This window comes from Marmota flaviventris, chromosome 12 (genome assembly GCF_047511675.1).
Source record: "Marmota flaviventris isolate mMarFla1 chromosome 12, mMarFla1.hap1, whole genome shotgun sequence".
NCBI classification, from domain to species: domain Eukaryota; kingdom Metazoa; phylum Chordata; class Mammalia; order Rodentia; family Sciuridae; genus Marmota; species Marmota flaviventris.
The window spans coordinates 11,088,357-11,112,233 of NC_092509.1; the positions used below are offsets into that span (position 1 = coordinate 11,088,357).

Genomic DNA, 23,877 nt, shown 5'->3' on the forward strand with positions numbered 1-23,877 from the left:
GCACGTGGCAGGTCGGAGAGCTGTGGGGGCCTGGGGGGGGTGTAGCTCAGCTAGCTTCAGAACTCATGTGGCGGTACTGTTCTGGGTCCTAAAGTGTTGCCATCCCGAGGAATGGAGGGTTGACTATGGAGACCTTTTGAATTGGTGAGTGGGCAGTCACACTTTCTGGCCCGCGTGTGCTGCTGGGGCTTAGCCTTGCAGATGCCGGACCCTTCCCGAGGCACTTTCACTGCTGCGGGTGCAACTGCGTCTTCCCTTGGTTGATTTCCGACTGGCCAATTAGCCCCTTGACCTGTGGCAGGTCTGCTCCTGGCTGTGATATCCAAGAGCAAGACACCACCACACTCTGACATCCAGCCTAGGGGCAGGGTAGTCTACACCTGAGGCTCTCGGCCTGTTCTGGCAGATGGCCGGGTCCCAGGGTGTCTGTGACATCTGTCTGTTAGCAGCGACTAGTGGAGACACTGGCATCTCATTTTAATAACTTAATGACCATAATGCCTGCTCCCAGCAGCAGCCAGATGAAGACTCTTGTGCTCCCCACCACGCGGACACACGGACACACGGGAGGTGGCCAACGACCACTTGGGATAATGGGCAGCGGAGCTCCTTGGAGATCTGCTCTTTTCTTTTTTTGCAGCTCGGGGGTTGACCCCAGGCTGGTGTTCTGCCACTGAGCCACACCCCAGGCCTCAGGGACTACTTTTTTTTTTTTTTTAATTAATATATTCTTTTTAGTTGTAGATGGACACAATGCCTTTATTTTGTTTATTTATTTTTATGCAGTGCTGAGGGTCAAACCCAGTGCCTTACCTGGGCTAGGCAAGTGCTCTACCATGGAGCCACCCTCCCAGCCCAGAGACTTACTCTTAACGGTCACATTATTGCTTTGTACAGGTGATTCCATGGTGAAGAGGCACTGTAAGGGCCAGAAAGGAGAATTCTTCATGTTAGTGGGTATGAACAAATCTCTGGAAACAGGTGCTTGTCTCGAGGGTTCTAATTTTCCCTCCATAATCTTCCTGAAGCATCAGTCTGTGGGTACACAAGGTTGGCCTCAGTCCAGCCCTGCAAAGGAATCAGCAGCTCCCAAAGCTGCTGCTGTTTGAGTCGCCCAGCTCTGGGCTTTGCTGCGTGGCTGTGGCCTCAGCATGAAGTGAGCCTGCAGCTGTTCATATGTCAGGGATCCTCCAGCGGAGTTGAAGGCAGGGTCTGTTACCATGGGTGTTGCCTTACGCCTCAGACCCAGATCTGATCTGGCTCAACCCAGGGCCAACTGTGCAGAACTGTGTGTGAGGTGGGCTTACATTACTGGCCAGTGCTTACCTGCTGGGGGCTCAGCCTTGCAGAGGCCCTGACCCTTCCCCGAGGCACACCTTCCTGATAAGCACTGCTTGGAGGACCTGCACCGTGCACCCAGGGCAGGATCTCCTCATATAGGGCTGTGTGGAGGACTGAACCTCACTGCCCGGAGCCACCATGGCATGCTGGTCCCCTCTTTGGCACCAGGGTCCAGGCCTGGAATGGGAGGGAGAACACCACCTCTCCCTTGCTTTCCAGTGGGACCAGGCGGGACATTTGCAAAGCTGTAATCATATCACTTCTAAGGTCAGGCGTCTAGAGTGGCATGAGCCTTTGATGTGAGCTTAAATTCTGAGTCTTATGAATTATAGTCCCCAAGTAGGGACTATACTTGGAAGACGCTCCAGCCTGCAGGGAGCTACTTAGGTGTGAAGTGCTGACAATGTGGGATCATTTCTAAATAAATACATCCCTGAGTTGCATGCAAAGTAGGGCATTTAGAAAGCATGAAAATGAGCCGTGAATAAAATATGGCGCTAGGAAGGGAACAGTGATCTTCACAGAGGGACTTGGGAAAAGGCAATCGATCCTCTGCCTTGGGTGCCTCGCGGCTCTTGGCTGAACAACCACGACAAAGCAGAAACCTAAACTGTTGAGTTGTTTTGAGATAACAGCTACAGAGAGCTCGCTTCTGGTTCATCCATATTTCATTAGGGCAGCAGTTAAAAATGTCGTTAGAGACACCCATCTGTAGCCAGCAGCACTCTTGAAGGGGTCAGATGGCCATGAGATTTGCAGTGGTACTTTACACGAACAGAAAAAGACGATCGTTTACCAGAGTTAACAGCACAGGGGAGGGGGCTGCAGCGTGCACCCCAGAGCTGCCTTTGCGCGTGGTGGGCTCTGGCTGTTGATTCTCCATCTCCTCTCTCAGCTGGGGCTCCAGGCTGAAAAGAGAGAGAGCAGGACATGGATGGAGCAGAGTTGGGGACATGCTCATCCACAGGGAGCATGGGCTGCGGGTCCGTGTGGCCCTCCGTGGGCATGCTGCATGTGAGATGGAGCTGGACCCAGAGCCCGTCAGCATAGGGACAGGCTGTCTTCAGAGCGCAGGGTCTTCCAGTGTGACTGTGCCTCCCCCACTGAGGTGGTCGTGTCCAGGAGCCGGGTCTGTATTCCCGAGTGGAACATGATGTCAGTCACTGGATGGTGATGCAGGAGTAAGGACTTCCTCTGCTGTTCCAGGAGCCAAGCTGGGTGTGCGACTGCCCACAGGCAGGCTGGCAGGGGAGGCACACTGGTCGGTTGGTCCTTATGCTGTGGAATGGGGGCCTTGCAAGGAAAGTAAGCGAATCCCCCAAAGGGGCATTGCCTCATAGCGGAGGGGAGGTGGCCTCAGCCTCTTGGGAGAGAGTCGGTGATTTTCAGGAGCCATGAAAGAGCAAATGGGAGCTGGACAGTCTGTGAAGGTTCGTCTCAGCATGGTGTCCGTTTCTGGTTGATCTTCCTGGTTGGTGCGGCACCCCAGAAGTCACCCAGGAAGGGGAGACCTCCTGGAGAACTGCATCTGTGGGCAGACCCAGGAGTTCAGAGACCATGCCCTTTGCAAGTGCTGTTTCCAAGGACCTTCTGCTCAAACTGTCCATGTGCCAAAGGGGATCTACTTGGTTTTTTTTCAGCTGCCCTGTGCCCAGTAGTGTAGAACATCAAGGCCACGACCCAGCAGTTCTGTGAGGTGGAGTCTCATCGTCCAGATGAGGGTGGGAGCAGGGGAGTGAGGCACTTGGCTGTGTTCTCAGAGGCAGCAGCGCTGGATTTCGAGCTGGGCCATCTCTCTGGAGCTGCACTCCTTGCTACAGCAAAGGACAGGCTCACATGTCCCGTGTGGCACGGGTTTGTAGTAGCTTTTTGTTTTAGAATGATTGCAGGTGCACAGAGAAGCTGCAAAGTGGGCGCAGGGCTCCCTCCACCAGCTTCTTCCAATGCCAAGGGCTTCATCACAGCCACTTATCAAAACTCATAAAGTCCCTCTGGTACAAGACACTCAACTGCAGGTGCCTGTGGACCTCACTGTTTCCCACCAGCAGCCTTCTCCTGTTCCAGGCCCTCAGGCTGCGTGTCACACGCAGGACTTCTGCCCTGTGAGCACCAACCGGACTATGTGTGCAGGGCTGGGGGCCTTGCTCTCCTTCCTTGGATCAGAGAGGAGACCGTGGCAGTGACGTCTCTGGTGGGCCTGTGGTCTGACGGGAAGTGGAAGCCCTCTTTGGGCAGAGTATTTGAAGAGCTGTATGGGGACAGACTTTAACACAGACAGACCACACTTTATGCACCTGTAGTAGAAGCTAATTTGTATCTTACAACACAAAAAGCATGGGAGAGAAGGCTTTTGCAAAGACACAGCCTCTGTGATGCTGTGAGGTCACATTTAGGATGGGTCTGAGCTTCGTGTGCAGAGGAGGCTGAATAGGGCTTTCCCGTAAAGTGAGGCTGCCGGCTCTGGCTGCCTCCCAGAATCACCCACGGCATCGCCCCAAATCCAGACCCTGAGCCCTGGGCCCTAACTGTGATTTCAGCAGCCTCAGGCCTGGACTCCAGGATCTTTAAAGATATCCTGGTGGTTCCAGTGCACAGCCACATTGGGACCCCTCCCATCTGAAGAGCTAGAGTAAGCCAATGGGCGGCGACAGCCCACTAGCTGTGCCTGATGTCCCCTGACTGTCCTGGAGCCACACAGCGATTTCCTGGGTGATTTCCATCCTCTTCTTTCCCATTCTCTCTTCCCCAAGGCTCTCTCTTTCTCAGGTGGCTTCCTTGGGTCTCCAGGAGCTCCCCACTCTCTCCAGGCAGGCCCTGCTTCACCCAGGCCCCAGCCCCATCTGCAGACTGCTCTTATCCTGTCCCCAGCCTGGTGTCTGCTCATCCTCCACAGCTGGTCCCTCTGCCCGAGGAGGGTCTCTCTGAAGTCCTTGGAGCTGGCTGTGCTCCCCAACAGTGACCTCGCCCTGCTGTGGACCTCGGAGCCTCCTCCCTGATAGACACCAAACACTTAGGGTGCTAGGGGTTAACAATAGGGCACAGGGGTGACGAGGACTGGCTGGTTGGGGAAAGGTAGCTGATGCGGGAGGCAGAGGAAGGATTTGGGCAGGCGGAGGGATAGTGGAAGGGGCGAGGCAGAGAGGACTCTTGCCCACCAGGCTGGTGGATCCTGGCATCTCCCAGTTTCCCTAAGCAGATTTTCCAGACACCCTGTTGGGCTATAGCTAGAGCCCCCTTGACACCCGGGTCTGTCCTGAGCTCCTGTCTGGCACTTGCTTTAGCTTGTGGCCCACTGGCCTGGGTGGGTGGAGACGGGGCCACCTAATGGGTCCCAGCAAGTCTGTATTCTGGAGGAGGCGAGGCGCCTGTGCTCTGTGCCTAGAGTCTGTTATGGTGCGCCGGGCTCCCTCTCCCTGCCCAGCCTGACCAGAAGGCAGAAGGAAGCCACCTCTGGGTTCACGTGGAAGGGCAGCACAGCTGTTCCCCAATGGCCCTCAGAGCCTACCTGCACTTCCTGTTCTTTGGGCTCTGCCCTCCTGGCTCTGCTGTCCTTCCTGCCCACCAAGGTCCTGCTGCATCTGACTGCACCTCAGTTGGGTGGGAAGGAGGCTCTGCCTCCAGGGATGGAGAGCCTCACCCCACCCTCAGCTGAAGGGCTTGGATTTTGAACGGACCACAGAGCTGAGGTTGAGGGAGGATGATCGGGGGACTACTGGGTTCTGGTTGCAGCAGACAGCATAAGCTCCTCAAGGGTAAGAAGAAGAAAGGAAAAAGGGTAGGTGAAGGGGCTTTGCAGGAAAACCCAGGCGTCTTCTAGAGACCTCAATCTGCCCTGTGTAGCCCATCCCAGCAGGGTTCTCTGGACAGCTCCAGCCCCTCTGTCCGGCCCCTGCCCTCTCCAGTGCTCCAAGGGGTAGGGAGAGTACCCTGGGACAGCCTCCACTTTTCAGCTGCTGCTGAAGGCCTGTGTCAGGGTTGGGATTAGTGAGCGGCAGGAAGGGGAGGGAGCCAGGTCCCCACATGGTAACAGCTCAGTGGTGGGCACCTGTGCCTCACTGCACCTTCCCGAACCCTGGTGGGAACACTGCTCCCACCCGGGAGCTCATCATATAGGAGCTGGACCCCAGCTCTGCTTCAGAACCCTTGGTGGGTGGTCTCAGAAAAGGCTGTGCCAGGTGAGAAAAGGAGTGAGATCTTGAGCAGACAATCCCCCTTGGCAATATCTTCTACCTTCAGGAGTGTCACTCAGGTGAGAGCCACTGGGTTAAAAAAAACAGCTAAAAGACAATGTTAGCTTCACTGGACACATTTTCCAAGATATCAGTTGTGAGTTGTTCTCTCTGGAGGCTGAAGCCAGAATTCAGGGTTCTCTCTGTTCTGGAGTCCTTGCTCCTTAGAGGCTGTCTTGCCAGTCTGACCCGAGCCTGACCTGGTGGCAGTGTGGCACCTCTGAGCCTCTCCCTCACTCCCTCCTCCTCCCCCAGCCCCTCCTGGCACTCCTGGCTGGTTGGGCTCTGATGTTGCCAGGGTCACCCTGGCAGGAAGACCCCCTGGAGGAAAAGGTGGACCCTGTCCCTTCCAGCAGAGCGAGGGTGCCCACCTGGCCTGTTCATGGTCCCTCTGGCAGTCTTCCTTTCCCTGTGGTTCCAATTTGGTGTGGCCTCGGTTGCGGGAAAATGGACTGAAATCCCGCTGCCTTCCTAACCTTCAAGCCGTGACCCAGCTGGTTCAGCTGGAGGCTGAGGGAGGGAAGGATGTGATTCGAATCACACGGGCCCTGTCTGGCCAGGCTTGGGCAGGTCTGCTAGGGGAGTCAGGCAAAGCCAAGGGTGAGCTCTCGGGTGCTGCAGAGTCCCACACCCCTCCCTGCCGATAGCGCTTCCTCCACCACCCTGCGCTGTCCCTGGGTCTGGTCTGCCCTTTGCTGTAAGCGTCCAGAATCTGTGTCCATTGGGTGGCAATAACTCTCCCTGGGTCCTGCAGCTGGCAAGAGCATGTCTTGACCTCTGTTGTCCCTAGTGCATAGTCAGGGGACAGGCAGCCACGGGCCATTGTGCTCACGTCCCCAGCATTATCAGTGCCCCTTGTCACCTGGGATTGAATGTGTTGTGATGGTAGCTCAGTGGGATCAGCGCCTGATGACCCCCACTCAACAGGACGAAGGGCTGGACATGTATGTTTTGGGAGGAGGAGCAAGTATCTGGCTGGCCTCTGAGAACACCTGAGGTCTGCTAGAGCGAGAGGCTTTGGTCTTCTCAACTGGCCACATCCAGGTGAGCTTCTCCAAGTCTCCTGGCCTTTGTGAGGGAGGGAGGGTTGTGATTCCTGGCTTGGTTGATCCACAAGGTAGGGAGCGATGAAGTTCCCATGGAGGACACTTGTCACGAGCAGCAGCACCACATGAGCATGGTGACTGCCTGGCAGGCTCATGCTTGCCCAGCGCTGGACAGGTGCTCTGCATAGCATGGCCCTGTGATCTGGTGCTCACAGCAGCCCTGTGGGTGGTGCTTCCATGCCCACTCAGCTTTACTGGAAGGGACTCAAGGCACACAGAGGGTAAATAAGGTCACCCATCCAGCAAGTGTGCAGTGAGGTGCAGCATCAGGGACCGTCTGTTCCTGCAGCAGAACTGGGCGTGGAACTCGGGCCTGGCTTGGAGAACACAGGAACGTCTCCTGCAGCCCCTGTGTGGATGAAATGGTGGACATTCATGGCCCAAGGCAGTGGATGGGGCCTGGGGGACACAGACAGCTCAGAGACGAAGGGCATTGTTCATCGTGTGGCTGGAGCAGACAGCTGGATCTCCCTCTGTGCTATTGTCCATCTTCAGATCCGTTGCTCTCCGTGCCCAGGATAAATAGGTGCTGACCTTCCAGGGGAGACCTGGGAGTGCTGGGGGCTCGAGCTGTGTGCACGCTGGTGTGCTGGCCTAGCTTGCTGGGGGGCCAGCTGCTCCGTGCCAGAGGGCCTGGGAGGCAGGCCGAGCTCTGTGCATTCAAGGCAGATGCTTCCTGAGGATCGTCAGCATCTTCATACTGGCTTGTCCCTGGTTCTCTGGGCCGACCCGTGTCTTTGGCAGATGCACCCATCAGTGACCTCTAGCCCTGGGCACACTGTCCAAATGCTGTTCCAGGGGAGCCAGGACCATGTGCTGTTCTTTTCCTTTCCAGGCATCTGGGATTGCTCACCACCTGCAGCTTCGCTTCGGAGGCGGCGGCTGGCACGGAGGCCAGGCTACATGAGAAGCACAGCTGGGCCCGGAATCAGGTTCCCAGCAGTGGACACGCCATTCCAGGATCTGAGAGGGGTGGGCAGCAAGGAGCTCCACCACTCCGCATCCAGGGCTGGACAAAGCAACCTTGGCCGGAGTAGCCATGACCGGGAACCCCTGCTGGGGAGCTGTGTCCCTAACAGCTCCAAAACCCCTGCTGTGGCCTCTGTGGGCCACCGGAGCCTGGCCCAGACCTCTGCAGGAGGAAGCCCAATGGGCTTTTGGATTCACCACAGAGCTGGCACCGGATTGCCTGCCAGGCTTGCCGGGCTGCGTGGCCCCGACGATGCCTGGGGGCAGCAAGAGTCTTTATCCATGGACAGTTCTGCTGCCCCAGGCACCAGCCAGGACCCAACCCTGTGTGCAGGAGCAAGGGGCGCTGGGGCCTCCAGGGGGCAGGCGCCTTTGGAGGGGTGTGGTAGCAGCCGCAGTCTGGGCAGCAGCCCTGCAGCCCCCCACACCCTGCCTGGCTCCTGTGAGAGCTTTACCTCCAGCTTCAGCTTCATCCGCCTCTCTCTTGGCTCTGCCGGGGAACGTGGGGAAGCAGAAGGCTGTCCGCCTTCTAGGGAGGCGGAGACCACTCATCAGAGCCCCCAGGAAATGGGAGTCAGAGCCACCAGCCCAGACAGGTCCCACGAGGACCCTCCTGGTCTCCCTCAGCCCTTCCGTCTCACGGCTGCCCAGGGCTTGGCAGACCTGGCCCAGGTGTTGGAGAAGAGCTCCGGGCCGGAGTGTGGTCTGCTTTCTTCCCTAAACATGGACACTGGCTGCTCCTCTTCCCTGGATCCCTCGCTGGCTGGCTGTGGCTGTGATGAGGGCAGTGGCTCAGGGGACATCCACGGCTGGGATACCCTGCTCAAGAGATGGGAGCCCGTGCTGCGGGACAGCCTGCTGAGCACCCGGAGGCATCTGGAGGTCAGTGTCTCTGCCGGCCCTTGCTGTGAGGGTCAGGAGCTCAGGTCAGCAGGCAGAGGGCCGGGAGCCGGGCATGCTGCTTGGAACGGCTTCCCTGGGAGCAGCAGTGCCACACTGTGTCTCCCCCCTTGAATGCGTGCTCTGCCTCTCCTTCTCTGTGGCCCAAGTGTGCAGATTTGCTCTCTGGCTGCAGCTCCTCCACAGCCCTCCTGGGGCCCCATGTGGTTTTCTCAGCTTAGGAACAGGAAACTGGGGCAGGGGAGATTGAACCAGCTGAGGTTTGGGGTGCACGATATAGAAATGGGCACCGCACCCTGCATGGGCCAGCCCAATCGATGGTCACCTGCTCTTGCCCCACTCCTCCCATTTCATCTGCTACAAAAGGAGCAACTCCTGTCCTTGCCACCAAATTGGGACACTTGGTTTCTTTCTGACCACTTCATGTCTCTGGCTTTCAGTTTCCTTATTCAGAGGGGACACTTTCAGGACATTCTGAGGCTCAAGTGAGAAGACAGGTGCTTTGGAGTTAGGACGAGCTGGGAGGTGGGAGCCCTGGCACTGAGGTGCTGTCTGTCATCAGAGAGGGGGAGCAGCAGGATGGGGAGGCGGCTCTACACCAGGGAGCCACAAGGGCCACCCCAGACTGGACTTCCAGGCTGCATGAGGTTTCATTGTGTTGTGTATGCAAGGGTGGGTGTGCAATTCCCTGAGCCTGGGTGTGCAGAGGTGTGTGAGGGAATGGGTGTGCAGAGTGCCTGAGCCTGGGCATGAGGAGGTGTGTGAGGGAGTGGGTGTGCAAGTCTCTGAGCTTGGGTGTGCAAAGGTGTGTGAGGAAGTGGGTGTGCAAGTCTCTGAGCCTGGGCGTGCGGAGGTGTGTGAGGGAGTGAGTGCCTCTCGCATGCTAGGCAAGCACTCTGCCACTGAGCACAGCCCCAGCCTTTGATTGACCTTTAAAAGCAAATTAATTAATCTCGTTTAGATGGGCCACAGGTACCTAATTGACACATTTCTTGAGCTGATGTCCCGGGCAGGGGAAGAGAATCTGAAAGCAGACACAGAGCACAGGGTGCTGGGGAGAGGTTGGCCCAGCTCTGTCAGAGACTTTGTGCAAACCTAGCATCCCACCTGCATTTCTCAGTTCCAGGTGTGGCCCGAGGGAGGCAGCTGTTGTTTGCAGGTTGCGCGGCCAGCACGGCCAGCTTCATTCCCTTAGACACGCACCTAGGGAGACCTGCCCTGGTCAGGGTTCCGTTGCAGTTTGCCAGCTTCACCCCGGAGATCGACAGGCAGCTTCTCCTTCCTTTTGACTCTTTATCTGGCTGTAGGTCATATCCTGAGGACCTGGGGCTCTGGATACCTGGGACTTAGGAGGTCCTAAGCAGTGTGGTTCTCTGGTGTCCAGCTGTGCCCAGGGTCTTCGTGCCACTTCTCTGAGCCACCAGATCTCTGGGGGTCTGGGGATGTTACATAGGGTGTTCTACCACTGAGCTACATCCCAGCCTTTTTATTTTTTATTTTTAGATAGGTTCTCACTAAGTTGCTGAGGCTGGCCTAGAATCTGTGGTCCTCCTGCCTCAGCCTCTGGAGTTGCTGGGATTGCAGGTGTGCACCACTGCACCTGACAGGAGGTTCACTTTGAGATAGTTTATGTTCTTAGCTTTCATAAAATAAGCTTGCTGTTGTGACTTGTCTTTCCTTTTCCCCCTCCAAACCAACACAGGTGACCTCCTTAAGAGTAAAGCTTCAGAAACTTCAAGAAGCAGCAATTGAGGATGATGATTTTGACAAAGGTGAGTTTTCATTTGTTCATGGGTGATTGACTCTTTCCTCCTCCCCATCAGTCCTGTCTTCTGCACCCGCACTGAGTCAGACCGCATCTTTGGTTGTCTCCACTAAGGAGCAGTTGGCCGTTGCACATGGTTGTCTTCTGGATTTTGCACACCTCGGGCCCAGGTGTAGTGTTATGATTGTCCAGAGCTGGTGGAGAACCTGAACACAGAATCCCCAGACCCACCGTCTCCCCAGCGTGTGGCACACCTATGCCTCACCGTGCATCAGGGTGTTCGTGGGTGGTGGTAACGCAGGAGGTGACAGGAGAAAGCTGGACACACATTTGCAGGTGTGATGCCAGCAGTGGAGGCCGTCTGGGGTTCTCTGACTGTGTCCCCACCAGGGCCAGAGGCAGAGTGGGGTCAATTGGAGATGTGAGGCTGTGCTGAAGGGGTCCAAAGCCTCGCATTTCCACATGCATGGCCTAAAATACCCCGGAGAGGAAGGAAATTTGCAACATGAGACTAGAAGACAGTGGTCGACCAGGCCCAAAAAACCAATCAGAATGAGGCACCAAGGAGGGAGTTGGGCCAGAGACAGGCGGGGTAACTGGGCACAGGCCGACAGGGCAGGGTGGCTTGGCGTTGTGGTCAGCCTGGGAAGAATCTTAACTGTCCTGGTGAGTCTTGGGATTCCTGGCACAGGGTGTGTGAGGAGTGAGATGAGCTTCTCCTGTGTGCCCAGGTGGCTAGCTCAGGTTACCAGGGAAAGAGAAGGGGCACGAGGGGCTGTCCCATGTCGGAGCTGGCTCATGTGAGGCCTGCCTGGCACATCCACTGCAAGGACGCTGCCTCTCAGGTGTTAGTGCATGTAGGAGTGGCCTGGCTGGGCAGCTTGTTAGCAGGCAGATCCTGGATAAGTAAGTCTGGGCATGGCTGGACACCCCCTTTCTAATAAGCTCCCCAGTGAAGCTCCTGCTGCTGGCCTGTGAGCCACACTTGGTAGTGTGTGACATAGGAAGCAAACACGTTTAGAGACACACCAGTGTCCCCCAGGTTCTCATCCCGGGGAGAACGTCCGGGAGGGCGTGTAGCAGGGCACACAGTTATGGGAGTGCTGTGGACAACATGTCCCTCAAATACAGAGAGGCAGCGGGGCCCGGGAGGGGGAGCTTTCTTCTGCTGGAGTTGGGAGGGTGGGGAGGAAGCGGAGAGGAGAGAGACCCCTGGGGCCTGAAGGCCCCCCAGAGGTGAGCAGGTGGCCACCAGCCTCCCCGACATCTGCACTGAATTTCGGCACTGGCTCTTGTCTGGCCCAGCACCTGGCCTGACCCACTGCAGGTGACTAGGTGTTCTCACAGAGGGATCGCTGGGTCATCGGGGAGGTTTGCACCCACTGGGGAGGGGTGTGCTTTGCAGTGAGGTCTGTTGAAATGCATTGCGAGTGGGACGTCCCTCCTCCTGGCCTTGCCCAGTGACTAATGACCAGCAGGAACTGCTGGGAGTTGTCTACCCAGTGTGGACCAGCCTCTCCTCCACGGCAGCCATGAGAGCAGCCAGCCTGCCCTGCTTTGTGCTGGGAAGGGCTGCCGGCGTCTTGGGGTCTTCCAGGAGGAGCTGGAGGGTGACCCGTGTCCCTGGGTCTCTGTTGCTCTTCTCTTTCTTTCTCTAGTTTCATTCATAAAGATGACTTTGTGTTCCATGCGAAGGCACGATTAGCAGACTAGAAAGTTCCACATCCTTGCCAAATACTGGAAGACCCCTGCCAGGCCCCGTGGGGACCCTCCCAGGGCTCCACCTCTGTCTCTTCCTCAGGGAGGAAAGTTCACAGGCCTTTCTATTACCGCCTCAGGCTGGGAGGCTGGGAAGCTGGGAGGCTGGAGGCTGGAGGCTGGAGGCTGGGAGGCCTGGGTGAGCAAGGCTGGTAGTATCTGCTTAGGCTCTTTCTTTGAGGCTCCATCAGTTCCGTCACCCTCGTATGTGCCCAGGGCCTGTGGCCAGCTGAGGGGCAGGTGTGACAGCCCAGCTTCCCACAAAAGGGACCAAAGCCCAGACCGGAGGTGCCTCGTTCAGCCCCAAGGCATGGCTGGGAGGGAGAAAAGGAGAGCTTGGCAGCGAGTGTCCATGTGGCCACTGTCCTAGCTGTTCCTCACTGGTTCTGCCCCAGTGTCCCTCGCCTGCCCATGTTCCATGCCCATCAGAGACCAAATCCACCGCTTCACTTCCAAAATGAGCCAATGATGTGAGGGGGAAGAGCAAGACTGGGGGTCGGCTCTGCTGTCCCTGTGGTCCAGGCGGCACCCAGGCCTGTCCCTGCCTATTCAGAATTCCCTTCTAGGAAAGGAACTGGCCAGCCCTGCTTTAGCTCCTCTGTCCTCAGTCTCGGCCACCATGCACTACAAAGAAAGTCTGCTGTAATGAACATTTGATGTGTTGACAGAAGTGACCACCTCAGGGGCCAGCAGAGGGGATCCAGATCCTCTGAGCTCCGCCTTGAGGAGACCTCTCCTTCTGCGGCTGCTCCCCCCCATGGCATGCTTGTTATCCAGCCCAACGTCCCTTGCCTCCTTGGGCAGCCTGCCCCACTCCCTGCTCAGGGCCCGAGTGGTGACCTGGAACTAATATCAGCCCCAGGGTCCCAGCCTTCTCTTCACAGAACTGTGCATGTGACAAGCAGAGAGGACACCAGGTTCCTTCCCATTGCCTTTCACCCGAGAAGATGGGGGAGAGAAATCTGGCCATCCCAGGGTGGAGTGAAAGGGATGCTCTGGTCACCGCTGGGCTCTTGAAATGCTGCTTCAGATGGAACCCAGGGCTAGGTGCAGGCTAGGCAAGCACCCCACCACTGAGCTGGGGCCAGCCCAGATGGCCTTCCTGTGCAAGATGCCTGTCCTTCGTGTTTGCCAGGATGCTTGGCTGGTCTCTGACTGTGGCAGTCCTGGGGGCTTTGTGTGTCGGGCTCGGGAAGGTCCTCTCTGTACCTGGCGATTACAGACATACCCAGGGGCTGGCCCATCCTGGCCTGAATTGACTGATGGGTTCTGTGGGCAGGATTGACTCTTATTTCTGCATAAAGTGACTGAGAAATAATTCTTTTGTTCAGCTTGAGATAATTAAAAAGACCTTCATGAACTGTGAAAAATGTAACAAGAGCTTCGATTTTATATTTAGTTTAGATTTTGTGTGCTTTTTCAGTTGTGGTGTGATTTTCATGGCTGTGAACTGTGGAATATTTAATGACCATCTCGGCCCCTCTGGGTGAGGGCTGCTCAGGGTCCTGTGAGGGGTAAGGAGACAGCCAGCTTCTGTCCTGCTCTCTGTCTTCGAGCACTTGGCTCCTGGATAAAGCAGGAGTGACGATTCCCGTCCTGATGTGTGGGTGGTGACGTGTGTGAGGGTCTGCAGTGTGGCTGGGATTACTTGCTGCCTTTTCTGTCCCACCCCCCCCCCCCCCCGCCACAGCCCTGGGTACAACATGTTGGAAGACCCCATGCAGCAAGGCTGCTTCTGCCGTAAGCACTGGCAGCATGCAGAAAGCAAGATGGAATGACTTGGCTGCTTCTTCTCTCCTTGGCAGTAAGTAGCTTACTTGCACATAGCCTGATTTCTTTTAAACTGCACAAAAATTTGGAAAGGAGGTAAAGCAAGACACATTAAAACACGTGGATGACGGTGAACCACTTGGACTTGAATGCTCTTGGCATCCCCACAGTAGACTCTTTCCTTCTCCCTGTCTGGATGTCACTACCTTGCTTCTCTCAGTCTCCTGTCCCCTGCCTGAGGCTCTGTTGCATGACTTTGGATGACACTGGGAAAATGAAATTGAAACCCTGTTTGGGCTTTGCACAAGGGCGCAGATTGGTTATCCTGGGAGTGGAAGGGAAAAAACGAGAAGAGGAAGGAGGAGAGTGGGGTGTGTTCCTGTTCGTATGGAGCACGGAAGACAAGACGGGAGAGGACGAAGCTTCTGTTCCGGGGAGTGTCCGGTTTTCTCTGTGGGCCTCTGCTTTGTGTGGTCTTCGTTCTCTTGGCAGAGAGGGTTGGGGAGCTGTCCCAACTACTGGGTAGACTTTCCATTTAAAACGGTCATTGACAAACAAGGTGGCCGTTTCCTCTGCATAATGACACTGACATGGTGGCCCTGCTCCTGCGCGGGGTTCCCTGCGCTGCGTGACACATCGCTAGGCAGCTAATTTGTTTTTATAAACAGTTCAGGCACTTAATTAAACCTGCATCAATCTAGTAGAAAACCAACCACAAACACTCTCCCAGCGCCCTGGATGGCAGGGCACACAGCAGTCTGCAGGCTGACCACGTCTTCAGTGCCAGGGGCAGACCTCAGCAGGACCCCAGGACCTGTCCCGCGGCTCAGGGGGAAGGCGGGCATGAGGAATCGCCGCCTCTGCTCTGGCGCAGGTGCTGGCAGTTGGGCCTCCAGCTGATATGTGATGGAGGCCGCCGGAGGGGTCTGGTCCTGCCTGCTGTGAGCCATGGGGTCCTGCGATGTCCACGTCAGTCTCAGTGACAGTGAGGAAAGGTGGGCCAGATGGGCCAAGGCAGCAAGACCAGGCCCAGGCAGGACGGAATGGGGGTGTGAGGGAAGAAGCTGGGAGAGGAGAAACCACCAGCAGTCGCCCAGCTGCGGGGTCTCCCAACCCCGTGCCATTCAGTTCTGCGCGCTCTGTGGAGGCAGCCAGCAGAGTCCTGCAACCCCTGCCCCCTCGCCTGCTCACCCAGCCGGGGGCTGTTTTCATTGCCCAGTGGTATCCTGCAGGCCCGATCTCTCCATTAACAGGAAAAAAGTCTTGACTGGTGGCATCTCCTTAGCTCCAGTACCAGGTGGAGACTGTGGCATTTTCCTGCTGTCCCTCTGGAATGTCCCCTCTCCATTACAGCCCAGCCAGCTCCTCCTGCTGTATTTCCTGGGGCTGTGAATGGCAGGTCAAGCAGGAGTGCCCAAGAGGCCCTGGGCTCTCCCTGTCCTGTGCGTGGGGCTGCTGAGTCTTTTAGATTCAGCCTCCCAAGTGTCCCTTGACTCCCTTTTCACCTGGGCTAATGCACTAGTCCCTTCGTGGCCCTGGCTTCTGCTCTCACCACCCCCCCCACCCCCAAGCCCAGTCCATCTTCCATGCTGCCATGGGCCTGATGTGCCCTTGGAACCACTTCCCCACGTTACTCCTGGCCACAACTCAGTGGGACCTGCCACAATGCCTCGCCCTGGCCCTGGCCCTGGCCCAGCTTCCTAACTGCTTTTCCTGCCACTCCCTCCCCATCCCAAGTGACTTTCTCCTGTCCCCGTTGCTTCTGAGTGTGTACTGGTCCACGCTGCTTTGCGCCTCTGCCTGACTTAAGTTCCCTTCCCTTGGTCCACGTCCCTTTTCAGTGGCTTTGTGTATTTTTTTGACCCACAGGCTATACACCCCAACATGGGTGTTGGCCGAACCTTGGCTACTATGTAAGCTCCCTGGGAAGAGAGAAAATAATTTAATAATTGAAAATTCTGTAAACTCTGGAGATAGCTAGTTTTCAAAAAATTAACAGCCCTTTATCTAAACGTTCCCCAGCATCTAGAGAAACGGCTATTGGATGAACAAATGGATATTCAAATATTTCTTATCTCCAAATGATGGTTATGTCACCATTATGGAGTCAGTAGTAGTCGATGTCTGTGAATAATAAAGTTCTAGCCCTTTCAGGTCAACCTAGTTAACAATTTGTCCACAAAGTCAAGTTCCACCCTTGTCTGGTGTTGGAAACTTGGACAGGCTCCTCGGTTCCCACACTTGAATTTTCCCCCGTGAAAGAGGACTGGCAGCGTAGTTTGGAGAATTGACGGGGATGGTACCTGCTGGGTATTGGGCTGTATCTACGCTGGGTGAACGTTAGCTGCCATGATGATACACACTGGCAAGATGTTACCTACTACTTGTCAGCACAGGTAGGATTTGTAACTTTCTGTTTTTCTGTTCCAATTTGTTTGCGGACAGGTTATTTCTTGGGTAGCTGAGCGTGCCTAGTTTGATGTCTTTGGGAGAAAAGAGAAGTCAGAAAGCCCGCACAGAGGGGCTTTTCACTATTTCACAGGAGACAGACAGTCACGGGGCTGCTTGGGGGAATGACCTTTAGCGGCAGTGACAGTGATGTGGCAGAAGGGACAGTTTCCACTTGACCTTTACGCGATGTGCCAGCTTGATTGTAACTCAAAGTATGAAGCTGTGGACGGCTGGAGGGAACATGGAGACGGCTGTTGTTGGAAGGGCGGGGAGGGAGGCAGGGAGGCTGCCCCTTGGCCAGGGCCTGCAGTTCCTTCCACACCCTTCGATGGCTGCTAACTCACCGCCAGACACTCAGTGTAATGAGCTTCTCTGGGAGTTGGTTTAGTTGAGGCTGGCCGGCCGGCTGTGGGTTTCTACTGCCAGGACATGGCCGCTCTGCCCACGTCCTATCCATTTTCCGTCTTCGTGGCCTCTCTTCCTCTTCTTGGCTGTTGGTTGCAGGATGTTTTCTTCTCTTCTATGACTTGACTTTTGACTTTCTCTAAGCTTTGCTGACATTCCGGAGTTTTCTGCCATCCCGTGATGCCCTGGAGGTGTCCCTCGGAGGCTGAGTGAGGCCTCTGCAGGTCTGCTCCTGTCCAGGGCGCAGGTGGGGGACTGCTGTGCAGCCTGCAGGTGCTGGAGGTAGCTGCTGCTGAGGACCGGCCACCAGTCTGCGTCCCTGGCCCTGGCGCAGCTTATGGATGGCCACAGGATCACTTAGCTCTCCAGCACACTGGAGGGGGACAGGGGCAGTGGGAGACTCGGCCACGGATGGAAGGCAGAAGCAGGGTGTCCTCCTCCTCTGTTCCCAGCTGCCCTCCAGAGCCAGGTCTATGGCACCATGAGGAGTCCTGCCTCCACCTTGTACATGGGCATGTGGTGTCTTCCCTGCCTGCCTGCTGGGCCAGTGTGAGGTCCAGGGCAGCCTAGAGAGGGGAGCTGTATGGAGGGTTACGTTCCATGTTCATCAGGGCCGGTTCTGACTGGGAGCTCCAGATGAAGTTTTCTGCTTTTCATTTTTTTCCCTCACAACTAACAAAAAGCAAAAAGGTTTTAAGAGAGGAAAAATGAGAAGGAAATACACAAGGACATGCGTGGGAAGACAGAAGGCTGGGAGGGCCTCAGCCCTGGGTTGGACATTCCAGCAAGATAGCTGTGGGTGGGGCGATGCCGGGGGCCTGTCCAGGGCAGACGTCCACTTGCACCAGAGAGAGGTATCTGTCACGCCATGCCATGGGCAAAGAGGTCAAGAGGTCAGGCTCTCCTTTTCCTTAGAGGCCAGTGGATTGCTCCTGTGTCACATGGACATGGGGTGGCTGCAGACACTTGCGGTGGGGCTGCGATAGGCAGTGGCTGCATTTTTGAACCCAGGTGTCTTCTTCAGAATGCCAGAAGTCCATGGTCCTCAAACTGTGTGTGGCTAGTCACAGGGGCCCAGGGGGGCTGCGGGAGGCCCTGCTGTAGCAGTGTGCCTTGGCTTGTGCCTGTGGTCAGAGGGCCACAAGGCCTCCTCCCAGAAAGCTGCGCTGCAGACAGACGAAGGAGACCCGGTGGGCAATGACAGCATGTAAAAAGCACTGCCCTCAGTTTGAAAGTGACCCCTGGAAGGCCTGTGAAAGGTGACACCCCTCCTTACTTGGTTCCTTTTCATATTTAGCAGAAACTCGACTTAGGAGGGTCCAAAGCCAGATGGCTGGAGGCGCTCGGCCTAGAAGGACCGAGCTGTGGAGCCTACCGAGCCCAGAGGCATGTGGGCATGTGGAGTCTTCCCTGCCTACCTGCTGGGCCAGTGTGAGGTGGAAGAGGTTTTTCCAGCAGGAGCATCGGAGTGCTGCCGACAGTCAGTGCTGGTCAGGGGTCGTCCTCTGTGTTCACGTTCCTGCTGGCAGCCGACCTGTTGTGTAGGACCCACCTGCTAGCCTCAAGATGCCGAGCCAAATGCTGATGATGAGGCTCCCCAGATTTGAACACAGCAAATGGGTTCATGGGGAAAAGGGGGTCCAGCGGGAGAATAGGCTGCCGAGGCTGGCTGCCTCCTGCTCCTCTCCCTCCGCTCTCAGGGTGGCAGCCATGTGAGTGCTGGCCGTGGGCCCGAGGAAATCCAGCAGGCACTCCGCCCACCCTGCGTTTCCCAGGCCTCTGTCATGGCGTGAAAAACCACTACTGTTTTGTGTTTGGACAATTAGATTTTTGTAGGGAAGAAGATAACCCAACCAGAAGTCAATGGAAAGGTAGCGTCTGGTCACGTTGGTTGTGGGAATTAAACCTCGGGGCCTTGGGGCCACTGTCGGGACTCAACCCTGCTGGCTGCAAGTACCCTTTGCAGGCACACACCTGGGCAGGTGGTGGCTGTCTACCAGGCCAGGGCCATGGCATGGGGATGGTCTCCCCTCCCCTCCATCACTGTGGCAATGAGGTCCCAGGCCCTGGCCACGGGCAGCCTTCTCTTACAAAACCACGTCTGGTCCTGCTGCCTGGGGAGCCACTCGATGCAGCCTCCCGGTCACCTCAAGTCTAGACTTGTCACGGCCTGTCTGTTGGCACCTGACGTCTTGGATGACCACTCACAGCAGATGTGTAGATATTATTCCCACTCCACAGGGTGGTCTGCTCTGGGACTTCCTTCTCAGGGGGGTCCTTGCACCCCTGCCCCTGCCATTCTCAAGCTTTGACTTCTGCTGGCCTCTCCTTCCTTCCCAGCAGGTGACTTCTGCAGCCCCACCCTGTGGGCCTGCAGGGCAGGAGCTGCTGTCCCGTCCTTCCGCCCTGCTTCCTCCTCCTCTGGGTGGTCACTGCTTATGCAAGCGACCTCCAGCATTGGTTGTTCCCAGTGCTGATGTCTGGACAATGAATTCTCTAGGCCACTGACTTTCACAGTTTGTGACAGTGACCTCCAGGGAAAAGTACACCAGGACCCTTCCCGTACATGGACAAAAGCACAGCCTGCTCCGACGCATACTGGCTTTCCTCTAGTCCATTAGACCGAATGTGCTCGCCATCCAGTCCATGGGCGCTGCCCCTCGTGCACAGGCTGGACCAGCAAATACACTGCTCTGGGGCCTGGGCTGGCCTCAATGGCTCAGCTGGTGTGCCCTGCCTGGCTGTGGGCAGAGCTGCTTCCCTGACTGTCTCCTGGGACAAGGCTAGGCCCTGCCTGCTGGGTCCTTGGGAGCCTGGAAGTCCCTGGTTCTTCAGGAACAGCAGGGGTAGGGGGAGACCTTTGCCTCCCGGACCACTCCACACTGCGTGCCTCCCCAGGACTCTGTTTGAAGAAGGCAGTAGAGTGGCTCTGAATCACTTAGCCCCAGATAACACCCCATTTTGCCCTCTTACAGGCACCTCCAAATTTCAAGGTGATTTTTCTTGAAGCCCTTGACCCAGGGGAGAGAACCGTGTGCAATAACCCTGCCTGCAGGATGGGGAGGGCAAGAGCCCTCCAGTGTCTGGGCCTCCCCCAGGCTGCCCCCTGCCTCCTCCCCCAGGTGGCCCCTTCCCTCCTGCTTGCCATCGTCCTCTGAGTACAGGTGTGGGGGAACATTTCCAGAAACCCCAGGCTTCAGGAGAGCCAACTCCAGAGTGGGCCTCAGAATGAGGGCCCTGGAATCTTCCATTCTTAACTGGCATCTCCCCACTGAGGTGTTGGCACCTGTCCCCAAGAGGGACAGACCCTGGCTGACCATTGCCCCTCACTCATTCTCTGTTGGTTCGTGTCTAGATAACCTCATTCTTGCAAATACAGGGCTCCTCACATCTCGCTGACTTTCTGTGTCCAGTCTGTCCCCCTGCTTGGTGCTCTCTCTGCCACTCTCTGTAGGAGAGCTGCCTGTTGCCCACGGGGCATTGTCTGTTTCTAGGGGGTTGAGTCATGGCCCTCCTGGCCACGGTTGGCTCTGGGCTCTCTGCCTAGCTTCTGTCCGTTGTGCAACATGGACGGGGACACGGGGGAGCAGGTGTGGGGAGGGGGCCGGGCCCACTCTGTACCCACTACGGTGACGCCCCTGTGACAGGCTCCATGGAGAGGGCATGGTCTTGGAGAACCAGGTCCTTCTGGCATGGGCTCCAGGGACTCTCAGTCTTCACCTACAGGAGGTGGCCTGGAATAGTGTGGCATTTGCCTGGCTGGCTGGGAGGAAGTTCCGCGGGTACTTCCTGAGCAGGCGGAGGGCCCATGAGGCTGGCTGCTTGGGGTGGTCTTTGAGGGGTGAGGCTGGTTCTGTGCACTCTGAGGATGCCACCCACGGGCGTCGCCTGCATCTCCTGGAGGGCGGTGCTGGGGCGTGGCAGCCAGGAGGAGCAGCGAGCAGAGTGGAGGGGCGGCCCTGCCCTCTCCACCCTGGCAGTCCCCCCACGTGAGCAGCCAGGTTGGAAGTGGGCTTTTCTGTAGAGGCCAGCTCGGCATTATGAAGCAGAGGTATAAGGCAGGCTCAGAGGGGAGAGCCAGCGAAAAGTAACTGGCACAGCCCCAGGTAACTCTGAAACACTTGCCCTAAGTGCTGAGAAGGCCAGTCTGACTCAGGCAACCCGCAAAAGTGGACCTTAGTACTAAGCCCCAGAGCGAGACCTGCCTGCCAGCCCCAGCGAGGAGCGCTCCATCTTGGGCCTGCTTTGTAAGCGTGGGTCACAGAGGACAGACTAGAAGGAGGGCCGCAAAGCGTCCAGCCGCCAACCGGCAGGAGGGGAAGTGCCCAGCCTTGCTGCTCAGCTCCCCTCCCAGGCCTCCAGCAGGGACATGTGCACAAACTGGGGCACAGGGAGTGCCTCCTTGTGGCACCTAAGGAACAGGGAAGATGTGTGCCCTCCCCTGGGACAAAGGGACCGTCTCCCCACTGCGGGTGGCATACTTGCTATTGATGGTGTCACTCCACTGGAATCCCAGCAGGCCCAGTTCTGCAGGTGGCCCCAGACTGTGGTCTCCTGTCCCAGTTCAGGAGGAGGCTTTAGGATTCCAGGAGAAGAGTGGTGGATGGACTTGAATGATCTTCCTGGACACCTCACACTTCTTTGTTGGCCCTCCTCACCTGCAAGGATCTGGGGTAATGGCAGGCCTGTTAATTAGGAGCGGGCTTCTGTGTTGGGTAGAGTTGAACTAGGAGTCCAGCACCTGGGCTTTCCACAGTGGTTTCCTGTTGCAACGGCTTCCCGTGTCTGTCCTGATATTGTTGCTGATGTATGTGATGGAACCTAGCTCTCCATGCGCCACATTGTTCCTCGAAGTACTTTAGAACCCGGGACCTAGCAGAAGCCTGTGCTGCCTTCTCATGTGCTGGAGGCCTGAACTGAGCCTGGGAGGGCGGGGCAGTTGTATGTGGTACCTCTAAGAATCTGGGAGCACTGAGCAGGATTGGCCGTCGGCTCCTCCCAATGTGAAGGCCCCCAGGCGTTGGGCCACGCTGAGTGTGAGACCCCTGTAGAGTGGAGTTATCCCAGCAACAAGCTGGGACCGTGGCTGCGTCTCCTAGGGCCATTCTGACTTTCGCAGCCACCCTTCATTTGTATTTAACAGCCCTTTCCTCTCTCCTCGCCACGATCACCCCTGGCACAGGTTCGTCTAGTGTCACTATCCTCACAGGGGCAGAGTGACTGCGGTTGGTCAACCCTCAGGCTACAGAGTTGCTTGGGTGGATCCAGGACTAAACCTGTCTCCTGACCCTAAAAGCAAATGGATGGTTTCATTTTTTATTTGCTTCTTACATCAGAGGCGGGGTCACACGCTCCCCTTCGGGCTTTCACTCACCCCAGGTGTTAGTCTTTAGAGTAGCATCTTGCGTGATCTATGATGCTTAGTTTTCAGATTCTAGTTTCAGTGGAGAGTTGTTTTTTGAGTGCTGTTCTGCACCCTCACTACTGCACACACACTATGTGCCTTTTGTTTAGGCGCAGTAGGTTGGGAGGTAGGTCAACCAGTGTCACCACCCCTGGCCTATAGCCGGACAGCACCTTCTGGGAGTTTCCATCTGGCCCAGGAGTTCGGCCTCATCTCCCAGGAAGAGTCCTGGAGCTGCCAAGGGTCCTTTCGTAGCTCAGGAGTTTCGGAGTGCCGTCCTGTAACCTGCTGACCCAGGAGGGCTGGTGGCTGGGCTGCCTTCTTGCCATGGGAGCCACTTGAGGGCTTGAGTGGGTTCTCACACCTGCACCTCTCCCCACTGTGTTCCTGCTCCGGGAAGTGCTTCTATCCAGGCCCGTTACCTGTGAGAGCTGCTAGGGTCTGAGAAGCCGGGAGGCACTTCTCCAGCTTGCCCTGTGGGGCCTTCTGTGTCCTTGGATTCCACTTCAGTTCACAGAGGTGCCGCTTGCAGCCAGGGCAGAGGGAAGCAAGGCTCGGTTTTTCTTTCTTTTTTTTGGTACCAGGGGATCGAACCCAGCATTTGACTACTGAGCCACCTCCCCAATCCTTTTTATTTTTGTATTGAGACAGGGTCTTCTAAGTTGCTTAGGGCCTTGTTGAGTTGCTGAGGCTGGCCTTGAGCTTGTATCCCCTGTCTCAACCTCCCAAGCGACTGGGATTACAGGCGTGGACCTCGGCACCTGGTGAGCATGACTCTTTATTAGTCTTATCACTGGTGCCATTTTGTGATTTTTCTGGATTAACTTTGCCTTTGAATTGAAGGTCATGTTTACTCACGTTGTAGTGCTTTTGCCAAAAGAAGACAGCTTAATTCTACTTGGTTCCAAGGAGCTAATAGTCTAGCATGCCTTGCTCCTTTGGATTGGATTTCATCCTAATTGGAAGAACTCAGGCTAGTGAAAACAATTTAATCTTCTGAGTTTTTTGGACTGTGCTGTTGTGTCTAGATCCCTCTATGCCACTCAAAGAATTTAAGCTGTTCATGCTGACATGAGACCAATTTAGTGAAATCCCCTTGGCACTGAAGGCAACGCTGGTGTGTGTTCCACTCGTCCATTCCAGACAGGGCTGTGCACACAGCAGGATTTGCATTATGTATTTAAAATAATGATGTTGGTGGCTGCTCAATGGTGCGCTCCTAACATCCCAAATTCCATTAGAGAGGAATCTGCTCAGAGATGTTCTATAAAAAAACAATTAAGTCCTCAAAGATTGCGGGTTGCAGCGTTGCCATTAAAGGGGTGAATGAGCACTGGTTTTGAGCGCTGACAAACAGATGTGTCCAGCTAATTTTTTATGAAAACACCAGCAGAGCAAATTACTCATGAAAAGTCTATTCATAGGAACTAATTGGGTGCCATGTTGGTTTAATAGTGAAAACCGAGTGCGGCCAAAAATCAATAGAGAGAAATAATGAGTAGATGTTTGGAGTCTTTCATTTGTGTGGTTTCCAAAAATAACCTTGGTGCCAGTTGTATTTACATCGCCCAAGAGGCACGACAATCTACTAATGGCCTGGAACCTCTAATGAACATGGAAGAAGATAAAGGAGCCTGTGAAGGAGAAATTTAAAAAGTGAACATCCAGATTTCAGTGGTGTCTTTCTCAAAGTCACTGCTGCTGTAGAAACAGCCTGAGAACCCTTGTCTGGACCTTCAGGTTGTAGTGTTGCTTGCAGAAATTCCCCACGGTCCTGAC

The 23,877-nt window shown here is 56.0% G+C and overlaps 1 protein-coding gene across 1 annotated transcript in view; it reads left to right on the top strand.

The window, feature by feature from the left end:
* Disc1 (DISC1 scaffold protein) overlaps positions 1 to 23,877 on the top strand; it is a 198,672-nt gene that overhangs the window by 25,954 nt on the left and 148,841 nt on the right. The window contains exons 2-3 of the mRNA XM_027947986.2: positions 7,512 to 8,527; positions 10,248 to 10,317. Coding sequence (XP_027803787.2) covers positions 7,512 to 8,527; positions 10,248 to 10,317 — 1,086 coding nt within the window. The remainder of the gene's footprint in view (positions 1 to 7,511; positions 8,528 to 10,247; positions 10,318 to 23,877) is intronic.